Source organism: Malaya genurostris, chromosome 3 (assembly GCF_030247185.1).
Source record: "Malaya genurostris strain Urasoe2022 chromosome 3, Malgen_1.1, whole genome shotgun sequence".
NCBI lineage: Eukaryota > Metazoa > Arthropoda > Insecta > Diptera > Culicidae > Malaya > Malaya genurostris.
In genome coordinates, this window is record NC_080572.1 from 101951484 (window position 1) to 101973503 (window position 22020).

General features: G+C 36.7%; 1 protein-coding gene across 1 annotated transcript in view; it reads right to left on the minus strand.

The window, feature by feature from the left end:
- Positions 1 to 22020, minus strand: part of LOC131439489 (beta-1,4-glucuronyltransferase 1) — an 81950-nt gene that overhangs the window by 34746 nt on the left and 25184 nt on the right. The window contains exon 3 of the mRNA XM_058610565.1: positions 15849 to 16002. Coding sequence (XP_058466548.1) covers positions 15849 to 16002 — 154 coding nt within the window. The remainder of the gene's footprint in view (positions 1 to 15848; positions 16003 to 22020) is intronic.

Sequence of the window (22020 nt, forward strand, 5' to 3'; positions counted from 1 at the left end):
AACTGTTTTTCTCGTTAGATACTGATCAAATTAAATGTCATCTCAGTTTTTTTTGTTTTGATTATATGGGTTTTAACCTTAACGTCATTCGCCTTTTGAGTCAGAAAAATTTTCTGAGCGAGTTGGGAATCGAACATCACAAGTTTCAATGTTGGGATTACGAGTGAAATTGTTCTTAACGTTGCTCTCCTGCCTCCGGTATCCTGCTTCCGGAGTTCTTCCTGTCTCGCACTAGTGATTCTAAGCAAGGATGGCTTTTATCGTATCAAATAACGCTCACTAGCAACTCTTCACACGATTAAATAAAAGCCATCAAAGAGAGACGGATATCATCGCAGCAACAAAAAACCGCCATGGTTCATTTAACATAGAACAGATGGGCAGTGGATAATTGTGATAGAATCATTTTACTAGGGCCGCTTATTCTAACTATGTGCATATAACCTTTGTATAAGTTGTGTCTGTGAAAATGTATTTGAATGTTCCACACAAGGGTTTTGCAATATTCAAACCTAGTATGAGAATCATCAAGTCGAATCATCGATTCGATTTTCTGCGATAATTGTCAACTTGTGATTCTCTCTTGGTAAATTCCACACAACACCAATCTTTATCAGACTGTAATTTTTTTAAGGGCCGTGAAATACTCAGAGTATGAAGTGGAGCGAATAAATGTAGAAAAATTCTCTTGCGGTTCATGCATTGAGAGAGTAGAGTTCTTGTAGCATCTTCTACCGGATTGAAAATGTTGTATACAATATAGATAAAAATCGAGCAGCTTCTGTCAAAATTTCGGCATGTATATGTATTATTGGATATGTATAATACAATGGATAATTATAAAATGAAAATTAATAGTATTTTCTTAGAAAAGGATTTTCTAAGTTGCATCAATTTCCAAGATGGCGACTTCCGGTTTATTGATATTACATGAAAATCTTTACAATATGGGTATTTTTGGAACGGGTTTGATGAGTACGTGTTAGAAAACGATGTTTGAGGTGGTTCTGAATTCAAAGATGGCGACTTCCGGTTTATTGATATTCCTTGAAAACCATTACAATATGGGTATTCTTGGAACGGGTTTGTTGAGTACGTGTTAGAAAACGATGTTTGAGGTGGTTCTGAATTCCAAGATGGCGACTTCCGGTTCATTGATATTCCATTAAAACCCTTACAATATGGATATTTTCGGAACGGGTTTGATGAGTACGTGTTAGAAAACGATGTTTGAGGTGGTTCTGAATTCAAAGATGGCGACTTCCGGTTTATTGATATTCCTTGAAAACCATTACAATATGGGTATTCTTGGAACGGGTTTGTTGAGTACGTGTTAGAAAACGATGTTTGAGGTGGTTCTGAATTCCAAGATGGCGACTTCCGGTTCATTGATATTCCATTAAAACCCTTACAATATGGATATTTTCGGAACGGGATTGATAAGTTCATTTTAGAAAACGATGTTTGAGGTGGTTCTGAATTCCAAGATGGCGACTTCCGGTTTCTTGACATTCTTTGAAAACCTTTACAATATGGTTATTTTTGGAGAAATGCTAATATACCGGAAGTCTCTTGGAATTCAGAACCACATCAAAACATCGTTTTCTAGCATGTACTTATCGAACCAGTTTCAAAAATATCCATATTGTAAAGGTTTTCAAGGAATATCAATAAACCGGAAGTCTCCATCTTGGAATTCAGAACCACCTCAACCATCGTTTTCTAACATCTACGTATCAAACCCGTTCCGAAAATACCCATATTATAGTAATTTCCTTGGAATGTAAATGAGCCGGAAATGATTTTTCCTTGTATGCAAAAGCCTCATTTTACGAAGTGAGTTCGTAAGTTCTGTTTGCAAAGTTCTTTGCTTCTGTGTTTGCAGAAAAAACAGCCTCCGGTATCGATGCGGAGACCGCCGCGGTGGATGTTCCTGAGAATTTAGTGCACATTGACACATTTTTGGTTACTCCCGATATGATTGTTGCCGCAGCGAAGAAGTTGAAACGATCGTTCTCTGCCGGACCAGATGGCATACCTGCAGCGGTGTACAGTCATTGCGCTTCTGCTTTAGCCGATCCTTTGTGCACTATATTTAACAAATCATTTGAGCAAGGTATTTTTCCGATGACTTGGAAGCAGTCTTTCATGTTTCCTGTATACAAGAGCGGTGATCGTACAAATGTTAGAAATTATCGAGGCATAACCAATTTATCAGCTGCATCTAAACTGTTCGAAATAATTGTGAGCACTGAGGTACTTTTTCGTACTAAAAATTACATCTCTACTGATCAGCATGGATTTATGCCAGGTCGTTCAGTCAGCACGAATCTCTTAGATTTCACTTCCAGTTGTTTTTCGAGTTTGGAGAATAAAGTACAAATTGATGCAGTATACACTGATCTGAAAGCAGCTTTCGACCGAATTGACCACCGAATACTCTTGTGCAAGATGTTGCGGCTGGGCGCCACACAAAAGTTTACTGACTGGCTACGCTCTTACTTATGTGGTAGAGTCCTGCGAATTAAGCTCGGCTCTTGTGTATCATCTTCGTTCTCAAATTTATCAGGAGTTCCTCAAGGCAGCAATATGGGTCCACTCTTGTTTTTGCTGTTCTTCAACGATGCTGTTTCGGTGCTCGGAGTTGGCTGCAGATTAGTATATGCCGATGATTTGAAATTATATCTTGAAGTTCGCTCTATTGACGACTGCATCCGGCTTCAAAAACTTCTAGATACATTTGTCGCCTGGTGTCGTAGAAACTGGTTGATTGTCAGCATTTCAAAATGCCAGGTCATAACGTTTCACTGAATACTGAACCCAATTCGATTCGACTATGCAATTGATGGACAAACGCTCCAGAGAGTTGACCATGTTAATGACCTTGGTGTTTTGTTAGATGCCAAACTTACCTTCAATCTGCATCGTTCATCTGTAATTTCAAAAGCGACCAGGCAACTAGGTTTTATTGCAAAGATCGGGTGGGACTTCAAAGATCCGTATTGTTTGAAGGCGTTATATTGTTCTTTGGTTCGTCCAATACTGGAAAATGCTAGCGTAATTTGGAGTCCTTATCAACTTACATGGAACTTACGGATTGAGCGCGTTCAGAAACGATTTGTTCGTCTTGCTCTAAGAAACCTTCCCTGGCAGAACCCGCTTGATCTTCCACCATACCACGTTCGCTGTCGACTGATCGGACTCGACTCATTGGAACGACGCAGGGAAATTCAGCAAACTACTTTCGTGGCAAAACTGATCAACGGGGATATCGACTCACCGAAGATTTTGTCTGAACTCGATTTTCGTGCTTCACAACGATCACTGCGCTCTTCCAGTTTATTTCAGCCGAGATTTCATCGAACGACGTTCGGGTATTACGAACCGATAACATCATGCTTGAGGACATTTGGCACCGTTGAACACCTTTTTGAATTTCATGAACCATCACACAAATTCGTGCAGAAAGTACAGCGATCTACAATTTTATGACTTGACTAAACCAATTCATTAAGACCATTTTATTGTCAGATGAATAAATTTAAAAAAAAAGAATAAAGTTTACGTAATTTTTGATTTGGTTCGTAAGAAAACATTACGGTATTTGGGATTTTATTCGTAAAAAGAGTTACGTAAAAAGAGGTAACGTAAAAAAAAGTTTACGTAAACGGAGGTTTGGGTGTACCTTTCTCATATTACTCAAATACACATAAATATCCAGAGGATTCTTCCCAAAAAATTTCATTTGAAGTTTGGGTGAAAACTAGAAATTCCCATTTTTTGTATCGTCGCTCGAAATGACACTTTGAAATATCTAACACACTTCACTCTCTAGTTCCGGAGCCGGAAGTCGGATCCGAGCAAAATTCAATAGCAGCTTTCAAGACTAGTCTTTTTATTTCAGTCTCGGTTCAGTCGGCATAGCGTTTTGATTTTTTGACCACTATTATCCGGAATCGGAAACATGAGATCGATGTAGACAAAATCCTCTCGTTTGACCCGCCGTTTGGACATAAACTACAAATTGAAACTGTTTGAGACCAATTTTTATTCTCTAAATGGCTGTGTGGAATCTTGAGCACTCTTCACCCTGTAGCTCTGGAACCGGATGAAGTTCAATAGCAACTTATCGGACCATACGACCTTTCATTTGAGCATACGCTTGTGAACATCGGTTTTGTTTTCTCTAAGAAAATCAAGTGAATTCTTGGAATTTTTGACCACTATTTCCGGAACCGGGAGCTGGGAATCAGTATAGCCGAAGTCGGTTCGTGTGGCGAGCAGTGCGGTAAAATTTAATTTTCAAACGAATATTATTTGATGAAAATGAAATTTATGGCCATTGACTGTCAGCACATTCCTTCTCATTCTTTTGACTTTTGCAGTCATACTCAAATGAAGTTCCAAGTATTCATCGTCAATTGAATGATCGTACTTAGTCATTTGAAGTTGTGTAGTTGAAGTAGTCTGCCTGTTTCATTGCCTTCGCTGTTGGTAGGAAGCAAGTTCGAATGAATAGGCATCAACATAAACACGATAACCAAAATTTTCTCCATCCAGAATTATAAATAGAGGGTGGCGGTTCTCATTTCAATTTTCGATTATCACCAGCAAGTTTAAATCGGTAATTTTCGATTATTTGAAACGTATTGTATAAAAATGAAAACAGAAAGAGGAGACAATTAGTTTATGCATATTCTGGAGTTGATATTTTAGCTACCATGACTGATTTACCTTTCATCCATTATCTTGAACCAATTCGAATGTTTACATGAACCTCATTTGAAGGCCGCTCTCTCAAACAATTGAAAGACATATTTTGTTATTTCAAGAGATCAACTGACGGTGGTTCAACTGAACTTCGACTTAAAAAGAAACGAATGAAGAACTGAATGCTGCCCGTTCGGTACGTCAGCGAAGCTTATGTGTAAGGAATGTGAAGTTTACGGCCGAAGAGTGATCGTCGGTGTGTGCACACGTTCGATTTCAATTGAAAGTTTTTCTGCACTGATGGCGAGTCACTAACATTACCGTACGAATTGAAATTGTTTTGAGCCAAAGATGGAAGAATTGAGCCAAAGATGGACGGCTTGTAATTTTTAACACACTTCACCCTCTGGAAGTTCTGGAAGTCAGATCCGGATGAAATTCTGTAAGACCCTTTATTTGAACCAAAGTTTGTAAAAATCGGTGAAAACATTTCTGAGCAAAATGAGTGACATTTTTTGATACATACACTCACATACATACACAGACACACGCACAGACATTGCTCAACTCAACGAGCAACAAACTACTTTTACCTTTCGATTTCTGTATCAGAAAGGAAAAAGGACCTCATAAATTGAGGTTTGGATGTAATACATCTCAAAGAGGAATTACAGTAGGGTTACAAAGAGGTACAAAATTTTGTTAATTTTGATTGAATTCGTTTACAACTTCTGGGAGAATTTTATAGCTTACATAGGACATAAAAGTGGAAAAGTTGTTCAAAACTAGATTGCAAACTAAAATATTTGAACAGATAACAAGTCAATAGGAAAGCATTGGTGTCGTTATGTGGGTCGCTTATTTGAAGTTGGATGACATTGAGTCCTATTTTTCCTAATTAACACCATGTTTTGAATGTTTTGAATCATAATTTAGGACCGCATTCATCATCATTGTTAATACTATACATTTAGCAAACCAACTAAACATGCTTGGGGCAGCAAACTTTATTGCCGGCCCACATCACACAAGAGCCAATCCAAGAGCTTATAAATTACGTGTTTGGTTGTTCAGTTTAATACTCGCTTCGTCCATAACAAAATTGAAACAACCGACACAATTTTATTAAATTTCACTTGAAAATAATACTGCCGCGAATTGCTGGGAACACAGCGGATGCACCATTCTGCTAAGTGTATAGCACTCCAGACAGTCCACTATTCATCATCACTCGGTACGATCATGCAAGGAAGCATCAGTCAAGCTAATAATTTTCATTAGTATGCAAATTTCCGCGCGCTCTCGTAACTATGACACTCAGTCGCGATGGTGCCAGCGGACAACTCCGGCAAGGAAATGGGATGCTCCAGTGTGACAAGTGACTGGCCAACAGAATGGGCCCAGTTTTACAATGGTTGACCGTGACCAGAGAATGTAAAACGAAGCAACTTTAACAGTCAACTGGAGTAGGGGTGACGCCGCTGGTGTCGCAACGGAACAAACCAGTCTGCTTGTCTTCCTTTTTTTTTACTTCCAATAGAACGAAATTTGGTTGTACTCGAAAATGGGTTTCAGTAACAACTGGAGAAAGGTTACCACAAAAAAGTACTTTTCATCAGAGTCGAAATGTTTTTTTTTAAATCCCTCCAAAACATATTAGTGATGAATTTATTATATGAATAAGCACTTGAAAGATGGACCTCTGTACTTAATTTAATTTGTCATTGTCACACAATTTTTGGATTCAATCAATTTGCTCCTACCTTTCAGTTCATTTAAAGATTTTCAAGCAAGTCATATTCAAAAATGAAAGACCTTACTCATAAAATTTTAGTGAAAACTAATTGTGGAATCTCAAATCAGTGTCTGACAGCAGCAGATGGTGAATTAGGCTGGTAATGAGATATGTGGACAGAACTGTGATGACATTTCTCTAGAGTACCGGTGCGTATGTTTAATACCTGCACTGAAGGTGCAACCTTCGAACATTGCACGAAAAGGAAAGCGCACTTGTGCTCAGTGTTGAATAGACAAATTTTAGGTGTGCGCTTGTTGTTGAATAAGCTGGCGTGAGAGAACCTTACTCTCTTCGCATGAATCACTCTCACGTGCTCTCACTAGAATACACCTATTTGTGCACTGGCGCGCGTACTAGTGCACGTACACTTTAGTGCATTTTTTATGATATACAGTGTAGAATGGGTCTTGCTCTGATAATTTTCATTACAGTAACGTAAATCTAAAGTTTAATAAGAAATTTTATTTTATCGTGAATTCGACTTTCTTAACTATGGGGCGCCATTTCAAAATTCGCCCTGTGGAAGAATGGGAAGAACTTTATCGTGAATATCTCGAGTTGTACCAAACGCAACAACACAATTCTTTCTCCATGTCATCAGAAATATGATCAGCAATTTAAAAATTATTTTTTTCAATAGTGTGAGATAACCAACAATAACTCAAAAGTTTAGTTTTCTCATACTTTTGGAAACAATGAGAAAAACTGACCAGGCTTGCTTACGGTTCATAACCTGGATTCTAGTCCACTGAGCTTAGAATCTGAATTCCAGTCCACCTGTATTGTTAACTCAATTTATGGTTTACAATTTAGTTCCAGAAATCCGTTTCAGAATCTAGTAGCAGAATACAGGTTCAAAAGTTAAAAATAAGACTTTGGAACTGAATCCCGATTCTAGAAATAAATTTTTAGAAGTGGTTTCTGGACTAGATTTTGGAGCTGAATTTAATCCCAAAATTAAAGTTCGGATCTCGTATCCAGATTTCTGATTCAGGAAATCAACATTCTGAATTCAGAAACATAACTCAAGATACGAGTTCTAGATCTGGTTACTGACACAAAATTTTAGATTTGAAATCCGAAATTTGGAAACTACCTTCAGAAACAAAAATTAATTTCAGTAAATTCAGTTCCAGAATTCAGAATTCGGAACCTGTATGACGGAATAAAATTCCGAACTTAAGATCCTTAACTGAATTTTATTCCTTAATTTAGGTTCGGTGCAGAATACAGTTCTAGTATTGAATTTGGAACCAGGATTCCTATAATGAGTTCTTTTCCAAAATTCCAGAATTACTCAAGTTCATAAGTTAGAACGATATGTAAAAACTGGAGTTCGTTTCAAGTTATTATTGCTATGTTTCCTTACTAAAATATGAGCAGATGGATGGAAACTTAAATTTTTCCTATTTGCATTGGAATGTGTCACTCATTTTTGACGATCAAAGAGCATGTAGAACTGAGTTCTTGAAACGGATTCCGATCCTGATTTTTGCAACTTAATTCGGTCCCGAATTCAGTTCTTTAATTAAGTTTCAGTTACTAATTGTCCAAAATTAAGATTCTGGTGGCCAAAAGTACTCAACAGTTGTTATTGATACTCGTAAGTGTGGAAAAAAGCATACCAGTCTAATTCGTATTTACGTCCTCCAGTTATGTCCCGGACCCACCCGCTTTTTTTTTCTAAATATGCGAGTCTTATACTTATCTTATACGAGCCGTGCATCAGAGTGCACAGCGACGTGTACACTTCAGTGCAAACATCTGCGCCTACCTTATAGCTCTTTTTCAGAACATTTCTACTGTGCTAGAGGTGAAAGGAAATAAACACACGCTCCCATGTTGGGCACACACTGCATAAAACTTTGGCGTATATGTGTAAAACAAAAGAGCTCTCGTTGATGTTGTCAGAACGGAGGAAGAAATTGAACTTACTCTTCACCACACAGAGGAAATGGACATCTCTGGCAAGAGGGATGCCGTAAGGATTTAATTATGGTTAATTTATGGAATTGCAAGATGCTCGAGCACAGCTGAACATGTTCAGTTCCTTCGTGTGTTCCAAATGCTGGGTAATTCAATAGGAAAATCGATTTTCTCAGATAGGAACACTTATGAGTTTGAGTCCAGTCACAGTGCAAGCTTTTTTCAAGTTTGCTGTTGCATTCTTCTGTCTTTTTCCAACTTGTTTTTTTTTTTTTGTTAAATACTGATAAAAACTTAAAGCTAGTTCAAGACGTCTTAACAAGACAACTAAATCGAATATAATGCTTTACCGTTCAAAGAGTCTTTTAAGGCATTCCGTGAATGATCATAACTAGGTTAAAGGTATAAATAAACCAATATTGATAATAATAAAGTCTTATAAGGAATAAAACTGAGAATCTCAAAAAGAAACATCTAGGCTATACAACGGATTTAATTTGTTTTCCCGGTTCGGCTTTAATTAATTTATATACTTTAAAATGGCTAGACTCTTTAAGAAAGGTGTAAGACTTAGGCTGTAAATAATGAAACATCAAAGAACTCCTTCGCGTAAAACCAAGTGCATCTAACGAAATATGCGATATTTTTTCGAATTGTGAAACAGAGAAAAAACAGTTCCAAAATTCCAGACTTTAACTCTTGTTGTACTGGGAAAGCCCCCACAAAAAAGCCTGGGAATTTCAAAGTAATCCGTATTGAGTAATTTCTGTGTTTTGAAAGTTGCATATCAAATTGGATGAAGACGGAAATATCAATCCTTGGGGATGAATTGGAAGAGTCTTCTTCAGTACTCATCTGAGAAGCCATATAAATGTTGTTCACATGGTATTAAATAGAATAGTCTTCAAAATCATTCTGAAAGGATGATCAAATGTCCAAAATGCATATGAATTTAGCCATGAATTAAATAAATGAAGGGAAGAATCTTTGTGGGATACTGAAATCGCAAAAATAACATCCAGTTATGGTAGTCCAATTTGATTATTATTTTTCAAAACGTTTATATTCACACAATGCCGGAATACAATTGGCTCATCTGCACGCAAAGCATCGTCTCTAAACCTAAATAATGCCTTTCTCAAATTATTCAATATTTTTTCAAGCACTCAAGAACATGTAACTCCGGAACCGTAAAACCCGAATACAATCTATTTGAATCTAATTGACTGAAATTGTATGTATGTATGTATGTATGTAATTGTATGTTCCGTTTTGGTATTTTTTATCGTTACTACTGGTACTTCCGGGACCGGAATTCAGGAATCAGTACGAGTAAAACCGGTCCGTATGGCCATAAACTAATATTACCTACACTTTGAAGAACTTACACTACCACTACAACTACTTTTTAACTTATCACTTAATAAATGTACTTTTCCTAAAGCATGGAAATCTTCCTTTCTTGTACCAATATTTAAATCTGGTGCAAAATCTAACATTCGGAACTACCGTGGAATAGCCATTATCTCAGGCATTCCAAAATTATTTGAAAAAATTGTAAACGAAAAACTTTTTCATCAACTTAAAAATGTAATAGCATACAAACAACATGGCTTTTTTAAAGGCCGCTCAACTACAACAAATCTTTTAGAATTTATGACATTCACTCTGAATGCAATGGACGCCGGCAACTACGTAGAAACTCTTTACACTGACTTTAGCAAAGCCTTCGACCGTATTGACATACCTTTACTTCTACACAAACTACAAAAATATGGCATAAAACATACTCTTCTTGAATGGCTCAAATCATACTTAACGAATCGTGTACAGGTAGTCCGCTTCCAAAACATTCTGTCTGAACCAATTAATGTAACATCTGGCGTACCTCAAGGTTCTCACTTAGGGCCTCTCCTTTTCATTTTACATATAAACGACATTTCCTTCATACTCAAAAATCTGAAAGTGCTTATATATGCAGACGACATGAAACTCTTCATGGAAATAAAAAATATCAACGACGCTGTAATATTCCAGAACGAAATCAATCTATTCTACATTTGGTGCTGCAAAAGTCTACTCCAACTTAATGTAAAAAAATGTAACTCAATAACTTTCAGTAGGAAAAATGAAACTATACCCACAAACATACATCTAGGAAATCAACTTGTAGAAAAATGTAAAATTGTAAGAGATTTAGGCGTAATCTTAGACTCCAAGCTCACTTTTGTGGAACACTACAATACCATAATCAATAAAGCAAATAGCATGCTGGGCTTTATTAAACGTTTCAGTCATAACTTTCAGGACCCATACACAATAAAATTATTATACACTACATATGTCAGACCTATTTTGGAATATTGCAGCCTAGTATGGAATCCATATAATATTATTCACGAAGAACGCATCGAATCTATTCAAAAACAATTTCTTTTATATGCACTTCGTAAATTAAACTGGACAGCATTTCCTCTACCATCACGATGAAGCACGCTGCATGCTCATCAATATACAAACACTTAAAGAACGCCGCGACCTTGCAATGCTTTATTTTATCAGCGACATTATTTCTCAACGCATTCAATCACCTTCTTTATTATCGCAACTAAATTTGTATACACCTAGCCGTCAATTACGAATCAGGAAATTATTTTTAGAAAGAAACACTAGAACAAATTATGCAAAATACAGTCCAGTCAATCGAATAATGCGCCATTACAATCAATACTGCGAACATCTTGACCTTACTATGTCAAAAAATCAAATCAAATCTCAGCTTTGTCGTAGAAATAATGCGTAGTATGTAAGTGAACATTGTAAACAATTTATATGTAGTCTACATTTGCTTGACGAAATAAATAAATATAAATAAATAAATATACATCTTTGGACCGATTTTAAACCCAACTTACGGTTTTGGTATCGTCATTTTCTAGGACAGGTCAATATTTTGAAAATAATTTCAGAACCGGATTTAAAATTTTAAAATTAATTCAAGAACATCGGATTTGCTGTTTCGAAGAAAACGGAGTGAGCTTCATTTGGTTTCCAGTATTTGCGGAACCGGAATCCAGAGACCAATGTAACCGAAGTCGGTTAAAATTTAACAGCCACCTGTGGGATTGTAAAACTTTTCGTTTGATTCTGAAAATCAGTGTTACCTTCTTTGAGAAATTCGATCTTCGAATCAAGATCTGCGAACTGGAGTAATTTATAAATTAATTTACAGCAATTTGCTACTTATCACATGATCGCTCAAAAACCGGTTTAAATCTACATCTTCTAAATATTACAACGGGATTCATTAAAATACTACATACTAGAAAAACCTGTTTTAATCCACCTAGTGGTGTAATGATGCCTTTCTCATGTACATATAATATTGTGGTATTCTATTCAAAAATTTTCTCTTCGATTCTCGAAAGAAACCAAGTGATTGTTTATGCATAACATACAGAAAAAACAGTGCTTTGATTGCGTAATCCATCCTTAAGAGAACGAAATGGGTTCAATATTATATGCACTTCCGGCACCGGAATCCGAGAACCGGTATAATCGAAGTCGGTTCGTACAGCCACCAACTAACATGACACACAAACTCTTCTAGTACGCACCCTATAACTCCGGATTTGGAAGTCGGATCCGGATGAAATTCAGGAATTCCGTATGGGACCGGGAGACCTTTCATTTGAATCTAAGTTTGTGGAAATCGGTCAAACCATCGCTTAGAAAAGTGAGTGAGATCCATTTTGGTATATATGACCATTATTTCTGGTACTTTCAGAACCGGATACCGGGAACCAGGATAGCCGGAATCGGTTTGTTTAGTTGCCTACTGATAATGACTATCGATTTGTGTAGTTTTGAGACCAGTTTAGAAAAATTTTCACGTATTTTGTTTCACCGGTTTAAGTGACGGTGTACAATATTGAACACACTTTACCCTATAATTCCGGAACCGGAAGTCGGATCCGGATGAAATTCAGGAATTCCGTATGGGACCGGGAGACCTTTCATTTGAATCTAAGTTTGTGGAAATCGGTCAAACCATCGCTGAGAAAAGTGAGTGAGATCCAATTTGGTATATATGACCATTATTTCTGGTACTTTCGGAACCGGATACCGGGAACCAGGATAGCCGGAATCGGTTTGTTTAGTTGCCTACTGATAATGACTATCGATTTGTGTAGTTTTTAAACCAGTTTAGAAAAACATTCACGTATTTTGTTTCGCCGGTTTAAGTGGCGGTGTACAATATTGAACACACTTTACCCTATAATTCCGGAACCGGAAGTCGGATCCGGATGAAATTCAGGAATTCCGTATGGGACTGGAAGACCTTTCATTTGAATCTAAGTTTGTGGAAATCGGTCAAACCATCGCTGAGAAAAGTGAGTGAGATCCATTTTGGTATATATGACCATTATTTCTGGTACTTTCGGAACCGGATACCGGAAACCAGGATAGCCGGAATCGGTTTGTTTAGTTGCCTACTGATAATGACTATCGATTTGTGTAGTTTTGAGACCAATTTAGAAAAAATTTCACGTGTTTTGTTTCGCCGGTTTAAGTGACGGTGTACAATATTGAACACACTTTACCCTATAATTCCCGAACCGGAAGTCGGATCCGGATGAAAATCAGGAATTCCTTATGGGACCGGAAGACCTTTCATTTGAGTCTTAGTTTGTGGAAATCGGTCAAACCATCGCTGAGAAATGTGAGTGAGATCCATTTTGGTATATATGACCATTATTTTTGGTACTTTCGGAACCGGATACCGGGGGCCAGGATAGCCGGAATCGGTTTGTTTAGTTGCCTACTGATAATGACTATCGATTTGTGTAGTTTTGAGACCAGTTTAGAAAAACATTCATGTGTTGTGTTTCGCCGGTTTAAGTGACGGTGTACAATATTGAACACACTTTATCCTATAATTCCGGAACCGGAAGTCGGATCCGGATGAAATTCAGGAATTCCGTATGGGACCGGGAGACCTTTCATTTGAACCTAAGTTTGTGGAAATCGGTCAAACCATCGGTGAGAAAAGTGAGTGAGATCCATTTTGGTATATATGACCACTATTTCTGGTACTTCCGGAACCGGATACCGGGAACCAGGATAGCCGGAATCGGTTTGTTTGGTTGCCTACTGATAATGACTATCGACTTGTGTAGTTTTGAGACCAGTTTAGATTTTTTTTAACGTTTTTTGTTTCACCGGCTTAAGTGACGGTGTACAATATTGAACACACTTTACCCTATAACTCCGGAACCGGAAGTCGGATCCGGAAGAAATTCAGGAATTCCGTATGGGACTATGAGGCCTTCCATTTGAATCCTAGTTTGTCAAAATCGCTTCAGCCTGCTTCGAGAAAACCTAGTGAGATTATTTGACACATACACACACATACATACACACACGCAGACATTGCTCAGCTCGATGAACTGAGTCGAATGGTATATGACACTTGGCCTTCCGGGCCAATTTTCACTAGTCGGTTTTTCAAGTGATTGCATAACCTTTCTATATGAGAAAGGCAAAAAGGAAGGAAATGTTTGTTAAAAGCTTTGCGTTTCTCATATAGAACGACTTTTAAACCGAGGCACGGAGAACCGAATGCCATACACCATTCGTTTCAACTCGACGAACTGAACTAATGTCTGTGTGTGTATGTGTATGTATGAGTGTGTAACAAAAATTTTCATTCTGTTTTCTCGAAAAAAGTTAAACCGATCTTCACAAACGAAGATTCAAATTTTGATCACATACCAAGTTCCTGAATTTTGTTTGGATCCTACTTCCGATTTCGAAATTACAGGGTAAAATGTACCAAAAAGTGAAAATAATGTCAGTATATTGTGTCATATGTAGTTCAACCGATTTTAACATCTTAAATTCAACTAAGAGGTGTTCAGATACCATAAGAATATCGCGTTTTTTATTCAGATCCGGTCTCCGGTTACGAAGGTAGAGAGCTTAGAGTAAAAACATCAAATTCAAGAGTATTTTTTTATAGGTAACGGATTCTTTAAATTAGTTAATAAATTTTTCTAGTTTGCATATCAAGAAGGTCTACTGCTAATTTTGATCAAATCAAACTCAACTCAACTCATAGAAAATCGTAAAATATTTTCTAAGTTGTGCTTAAAATTGATCCAATTTGTATGACATGTTAGTTTATGGTCATAGGAACTGTTTCTAGTAATGCTGATCCCGTCATTTTTTAAAACCGTCATTTTTATCGAAGGTGTAGAAAATTTTGTGAATTCTGTTAAATTGGGCTTAAAAGTTTTTCAGTTTGCAGTTTATAAAAAATTTTATAATGTATCTGGCTTCATTTCCTCAAATATAATTGAATCGATTTTCACTAACTTGAATTCAAATGTAGTATTCAAATGAACCAATATTAGGTAAAAGAAGTCCTCAAAACCGGTTTCTAAACGTTTTAATTATAAATATTTTGTTCTTTTTTGCTAGAAGATAATGAATACAATGAGAAAGAAATGATTATACCGCTAGGTATGGTCATTTTACATACTACATTTAAATTTATGTTAAAGAAAGTCGATTCTATGGTATTTGAGAGATGGAAGTGAGCTCCATTTTAATGATTTTGACTACTACTTCCGGCACTTCCGAAACTGAAAACTACCGGTATCCAGTGATATTTGGTTCATTCAGCCATCATCTATAATGAACTACAAATTGAAATAGTTCTGAGCCCAATTTTAAAGAATTCCCATATTGTAATTGTATTAAAAAAATATCAATAAATCGCCATCTTGCATTTAAATCGAGTTAAAACATTGCTTTCCAGCAATTATTCGTCTTAACAGTTTCAAAAATATAGCATTCGAATATTGCCCTAGCACATATATTCATATTTTGCAAAGTAAGTTTGTAAAGAAATTTTACGTTATTTTCAATTTACTTCATAAAAGAAGATTACGTTATTCGGGATTTGGTTTGTAAAAAAAGATACTTCGTTAAAAAAAACTCTTGGTAAATGGAGGCTTCGGAGTATTTAGAATAAATAATTAGCATGGTTTCGACCTATATTTCGGAATGAGAAAACAAAACAAACAAAAAATCTATGCATAATTTCTTACACACGCTTCGATCACTAGAGTTCAAGAAAGAGGTAAATAATACTGTTAGTAATAAAAACGAACACTATTATTAATTGATCGGTCGATCAGTACATACATATAAGATTCAGTGACAAATTACCAATGGTAATAATTATGACATAATTCTTTTCTCATCGAACAATAGAAGCCGTCTGGAAGAATTCAACCTGAAAATCATGGATCTTGTAAATACTCAAATTTCCTATCTGTCATCGCCCGGATATTTATGGAATAAATATGGTAAAAATAATCCCAACGCTTTTCCGCCCGCTACTTACCTGAGTATTCCTGGTATAGCCATAACCGAGAAATCTTTCATCGTGGGGTGGAACAGTGTCCGGAGCGACGTAAAATGGCTCATACAAGAACTCGAAATTTGTTACGTTATGCGAAACGCGTGTTTCATCGCTCTCCGAAACTTCAGCTTGCCATCTGTGAATTAAAAGATTAGGAGAAGACTTGTTAACATCGCTTCGCAGCTGCCAACACACTTAATAATGTCATTTACATCGTCTAATCAGCTGATGATTTTTGAAACGCTCAACGAAATTCCACAGCTTCATTAAACTTATATAGCCCTTACTAGGAACCCGAGCTTAGCTTTATGTCACCATAAAATAGAAGCACACTAATCTATCCGATAGCACTCCCTCATCAACAACCTCCCTGAGATCGCATCACATCACATCACAAGAAGTCCGTGTTCTGTTCGTCACCGGAACCACTCAGGCAACCCCAAAGCACGCATCTAAATCAAAGCATTATTACTTTATGATCTTCTAAATTATCACAGTGAATGTCTCTCCTCCGAGATGGTTTTCCTTACCCCATCCCAAAAGAAAAGAAGCGAGCAAAGCATAAATGGGATACGGTTGTGGCTGAAATCGGAATGAAACGGAAGCACGGGGTATTTTCCCTGGTTTGTCTACTTTCCAGAAGGCCAATGCGAACGGAAACGCCACTGTGTGATCGTAAAACCGAACGAAGAACGATTCGTTAAATGATGGGTCCCCTTGTGTCATTGCAGCCCGAGCGATCCCGATCCAGAAGCGGACGCCCAAACAGCATCTTAGCAGTGACCGTGCATCAGTTTGGTTTAGCCAGCAAACAAATGAAAAACCGAACAATGAATGGACATAAAATTGTAGACTTTATGGGGGAATGCTTTTTCCTGTCGAGGTTTTTTAGGCGTGATTTTGGTGGTGCATTGTTTTTCGTTTTATTGGTCGCTTTTAGTCGAAGCTGTCACATTTATTTTGCTTAGCGAAGAATGTGCCTCGGCTGGAAGTGCTATAAAAGTTTAAATATTAGCTTCGATTTCTGAATTCTAGAGCATTTTTAATCTGCCAACAGAGTATTTCTTTTATTATAATTTTGCACTATTCGCAAAAAAAGTCAATAAGATCAGGGTGAAATGCAACAATAATCAAAATTATTCCAAACGACGATCAATCAGCACCAAGGACCTAAGTTTTAAATCACTTGAAATTAGGGTAGAGCACAAACAATCTTATAATTAATAATCGGTTTTGTTGAGCATTTGGGATCTTGATCCGTACCAAATTATTTATTTCAAAACGTGCTCAATGCACCTAGAAGTAAGATGATACCTTTTCTTATAAACCAGCATAAGCTTTTCGCGTGAATAAACCTCATTGTGTTTAGTTTTCATGAAATTATTTTCATGACTGGGAACTATAAGATGAATCGAAATCTTCATCATGGAACTGTAAGATGAATCGAAATCTTTTGAATCTAAACAAGTGACAACCGATGAAGCAATCCATGAGATGTAGAAGTGAGTTTCTCTTTAAAGTTTTTGTCATTATTTATGTTACTTCCAGAAACGGTATTCAGAGACCAACCTAACCAAAAATAGTTCGTATGTACACGAATTAGTATGACGAATAAATCGAAATAGTTTTGAGCCCAACTTTGAAGATTTTTTTGTATCGTCATCTTCTATGACGGTTAGAATTTCAAAAATTCATCACCCTGTAATTTACAAATTGGAAGTCGGAATCGGATAAAACTCATCAATTTTGTATGGGACCATAAGTTTATTTAATTTGAATTTTTGTTTATTAAATTAGTTTTGGCCTTCTTCTAGCTTCTTTTTTCCCGATACTTTCGGAAATAGAAGAGAAACGGATCCTAGAGAAATCGTAGTGCGTTCCTAATATTTTTTTTGGGTACCTTCCGGGATCGAAAATCGAATACCGTTAAAACTGAAATAAGTTTATTTGGTCGTCGACTCTCAAAATCTGTGAACCCGATAGACCCGATAAATCCGATAAATTTATGTGAAATGTTTACACTAATCACCCTGTACCCCTCGTAGCTGGCTGATCCGATTTCATCCATCTAACAAAATGATATTTCAATTTCATTACATACATCATCCTGTAGTTCCGAAACCAGAAGTAAGTTAAATAAGTAAGTAAGAAATCAATTTTCACACTGTGCATAGTCTTTTAGGTGCTAAGAAAAAATTGCATGAAACAGTATCGATACTCGTGTTTCACTTTGCTCCGAAACATTGCTTTATCATCAAGCGCGTAAAACTCCTACTACTGCAATAGAGCGAGAAGTCGCTTACATAAAAACATCGATATCTCTGTTACAAATGAACGGATTTTAACAATCTAAGGCTTGCTAGATAGAAGAAACTAAGTTTACAAACATATTCTGTTTCAAGGTCAATTGTGACAGATATTGAAAAATTTGACATAAAACTTCGTATAACTCAAAAAGTAAACAGACCTTTCATTTACGAATTTTCTTATCAAAATCGGTCCAGTTATCTCTGAGATCTCGACCTCTTTGTTAACAACACACATACAGACACACAAAGGTACACACACGGATATTGGCTCAGTTCGTCGAGCTGAATGGATAGGTATATGACACCTGGCCCTCAGGGCCTCGGAAAATTTTTCTAAAGTTTAAGCGAATTCTATACTTATTTTTTATATTTATAAAATAAAACCATGATAATCACGAGTCGCCTACAATAATCAGCTGGCAACATGTCAATATTGTCATAATGCGAGAAACAAACGGTTACCAGATGACATTTAGGTCAATATCCTATTTGGCAGGCTATCTGCAGCTATTGAAAACGCAGGCAGAATTTTGTCATAAAAGGCACTTGAGTAAAAGGTACCAAAAAACAGCATTTGTCGTTTTGGAAACACCTCAGGGAAAAGCAACTACTTTAGTCGAATTAAGTTTCATGCCACTGACTCAAAGGCAGACAGAAAAAATATGAGACTGATTCGGTTTATTTTTTCAACAATGCATGGATGTTCTGAGCTACATTTTTATTTACTTAAATAGAAGTTTAGGTTTTTAGTATGAATTGAAACACAAGAAAACTTATATTGGATGCTTTTATCATTGAAACGACTTGGCTGCTTTAATCAAGAGATATATTCTAGTCAGAAGCATTGAACACGTTTTTCTTGAGACCCCTTACTATTTTTTGCTGGTATTATTTATATTTGTATCCTCAAATAATCGTCTGTTATAAACAAATAATAGTAAACGTTTTAAAATACCAATATTTGGCAGAAATAAAGACATTTTGTTTAAATTAGAAATACACATGGGGTTTCACAGTAAATTATCTGAATCGTAATTAATTCAAGAACTTTCAAAACATGCAGTTCTAAGAAGTATATTTTATTATTTTGTCGTTGATACTATTGACTTTATTATGGGGAGCCTTTTCAAAATGTACCCTCTGAGGGAGGGGATCTGGGTCATTTCGCCGAAAGCCATTTCGCCAAAAGAGTCATTTCGCCGAAAGGGTCATTTCGCCGAAAGTCTTTTCGCCGAAAGTCATTTCGCCGAAAGCCATTTCGCCAAAAGAGTCATTTCGCCGAAAGGGTCGTTTCGCCGAAAGTCATTTCGCCGAATGCCATTTCGCCGAAAGAGTAATTTTGCCGAATTCGTCATTAGGCTTAGTATCGTAATTGGAATTGATGAAAGAAGACAAATAAAAAAATGGTTATGTTTACTCTCGTTTTGTTGACCTACAATCGTACTTCTGATATGATCCAGAGACTTGAATAATTTTTGTAGGTTTATTCATGATCCTCAGAACGGAATTCCCAAAATATCTTGTTGACTTTATTAGTGTAGCAATCAGGCAATTGTTTGCGGAATTTGCCGGTAACTGAGTGCAGATCGAAAAATATCTAATGCGGCTTCGCCACATCGTTTTGTTCGTATGCTATCCAACCTCGCTATCGCTCGTTCGGACCTAACTGAAGTAAAAAAATAACTTTGAGTAGACCGGGCAAACGAGGCGGTTACAGGTTTGTATGCAAGAGGCCGCCGCTTCCGACGGCGGGTCGGCGGTCAACTCAGCTGGCGTCGCCTCGGCGGCTTTGTGCCGCCGAACCATTTTGGCTTTGGTTATGTGGCTGCGCCACATGCGGAGATTTAATGCAAAAGAATATTTTTGACCCTAAAAAAATTACCCTTTCGGCGAAATGGCTTTCGACGAAATGACCCGCTCCCCTGAGAAAGTGATGAGTTTTTGATCGTGAATATCTCTTGTTGTATCTAATGTATCAACATTATTTTTGCTTCATGCAATCGGAAATATGATCATTAATTTATGATAACATTTTCAGTTGCATAACATGATCACGAATAATTGAAAATTAAAGCTTTCTGAAATGTTTGGTATTAACGAGTATCAGAGAAGAAAACACATGTCACGTGTTTGTGTTAGATTTTCAGTCATGATTTTGAAAGCTCATCTTCAGGAGGATTTATATAATCTAACTATCAGTATATTCAAAATTGTATTGCAATAACACTGAAGTGTTTGAATAGTACACTATTTAAAAACCTGTCTGAATTAACCCATGCCAGCACCAACCATTTAGAACGCGTTCTGAAGAAGAGAACAAAATATCTGCTGCTGTACTACTGTATCGGTATAAAAGATGAACATTCATTTTTTCCCCATTATTTTCGGTGCCACGTTTGTCGAAGCAAGACATATGGGAGATCAACAGTGTAGAGGACACGATTCTAGGTTCTAAATACAAGGATAATATTCTTCACAGAATATTTCCGCTGCTTTGTAAACCAATTCTATTTTACATGTTTATTATAAGGGATAGCGCATGCACTTTTGAAAAGAACTGTTTCTAATATTTCCTATACTTTCGCTGTGTGTTATCATATTGAACTTATTATTATTGTATATGTTTCATATAGCCCACTTTTGATCTGTTCATATCGTGCTTTATATGGACACATTTTGAGTTTCACCGAGCCATTGTCATCCGTATTCACGTCAATCTGGTTATGCTGTTACATTACCCACCCGCCTATTTTGTTTTGATCAGTCACGAAGGTGTATTAGAGAAGCTTTCAACGATGAAAGAAAATTCAATAGCCAACAAACAATACGATGTTAGAAACGTCCGATTCTCACCACAATCGTTGAAGTGATTACAATGATGTCTTTACAACAAGAAAAATGCGCAACAAAACGTTGGAAACTTGTTTGAAAAATTAAATTGCCGTGGATAGATCGGAAAGCAAACTGATATTCATCACTAATTCGTATCCCGAGTGAATATGACAATCAAGGACTATTACCTCAGTCGGTGTTGAACAGTCGTTCGCACCGCACGCGAATAGCTCTTGGTTCCTGGAAATTTTTTCTGGCTACCTAGAGTTTCATTGATTCAAGGCTTCAGTCTTTTTCAAGGCTACTCGTATTACTAACAGTCTTTTTCAAGACTAACAATTAGTCATCCTTTCTCAAGGCTATACAAAGAGTGATATTCTAATATAATCAGTCTTTTACGAGACTAAGAAATTAAGTAGCCTTAAGGCTAGATATTCAAAGAACTATACTTCGAACTAATCAGTCTTTATAAAGACTACCACAAAATCAGTCTTTAACAAGACTTTTCCAAACTAGGATTCTAATCGAAGAATAATTTAGCCTAGCTAATTTAATTTCAAATTTCATTCATTTCAAAAATGCCTGCGTCCAACCGGAAAGGCAACAAGCCTAAGGCTAAAAATAAGAAATAAATCACAATCCGTTATTCAACATTTTCCTAATAACATTCACGATCTTATAGGATCTGAATGTAAAAATAAAAGACAACGGACGGATTTCCCTTCCGTTGATCCTATGCCGTCTAACAATATTTACGAGATTCTTCCTGAATCCGATTGTAGCGACACAGAAGAAGATTCTTCAAAAATTCCCAAAATGGACGCTTGTCGTTCTGGGAAGAAACATCAATCTATGCCACCAGTGACGGTGATGATTTCCGACTTCAAAGCATTCCGGATTGAACTTTCTACTTTTCTCCCGGAAGTAAAAGTCTCATTTCAAATCGGACGAAGAGGAGCATGTCGAGTCTTGGTTGATGGATTGGAAGATTACGAACGTCTTATTCGATATTT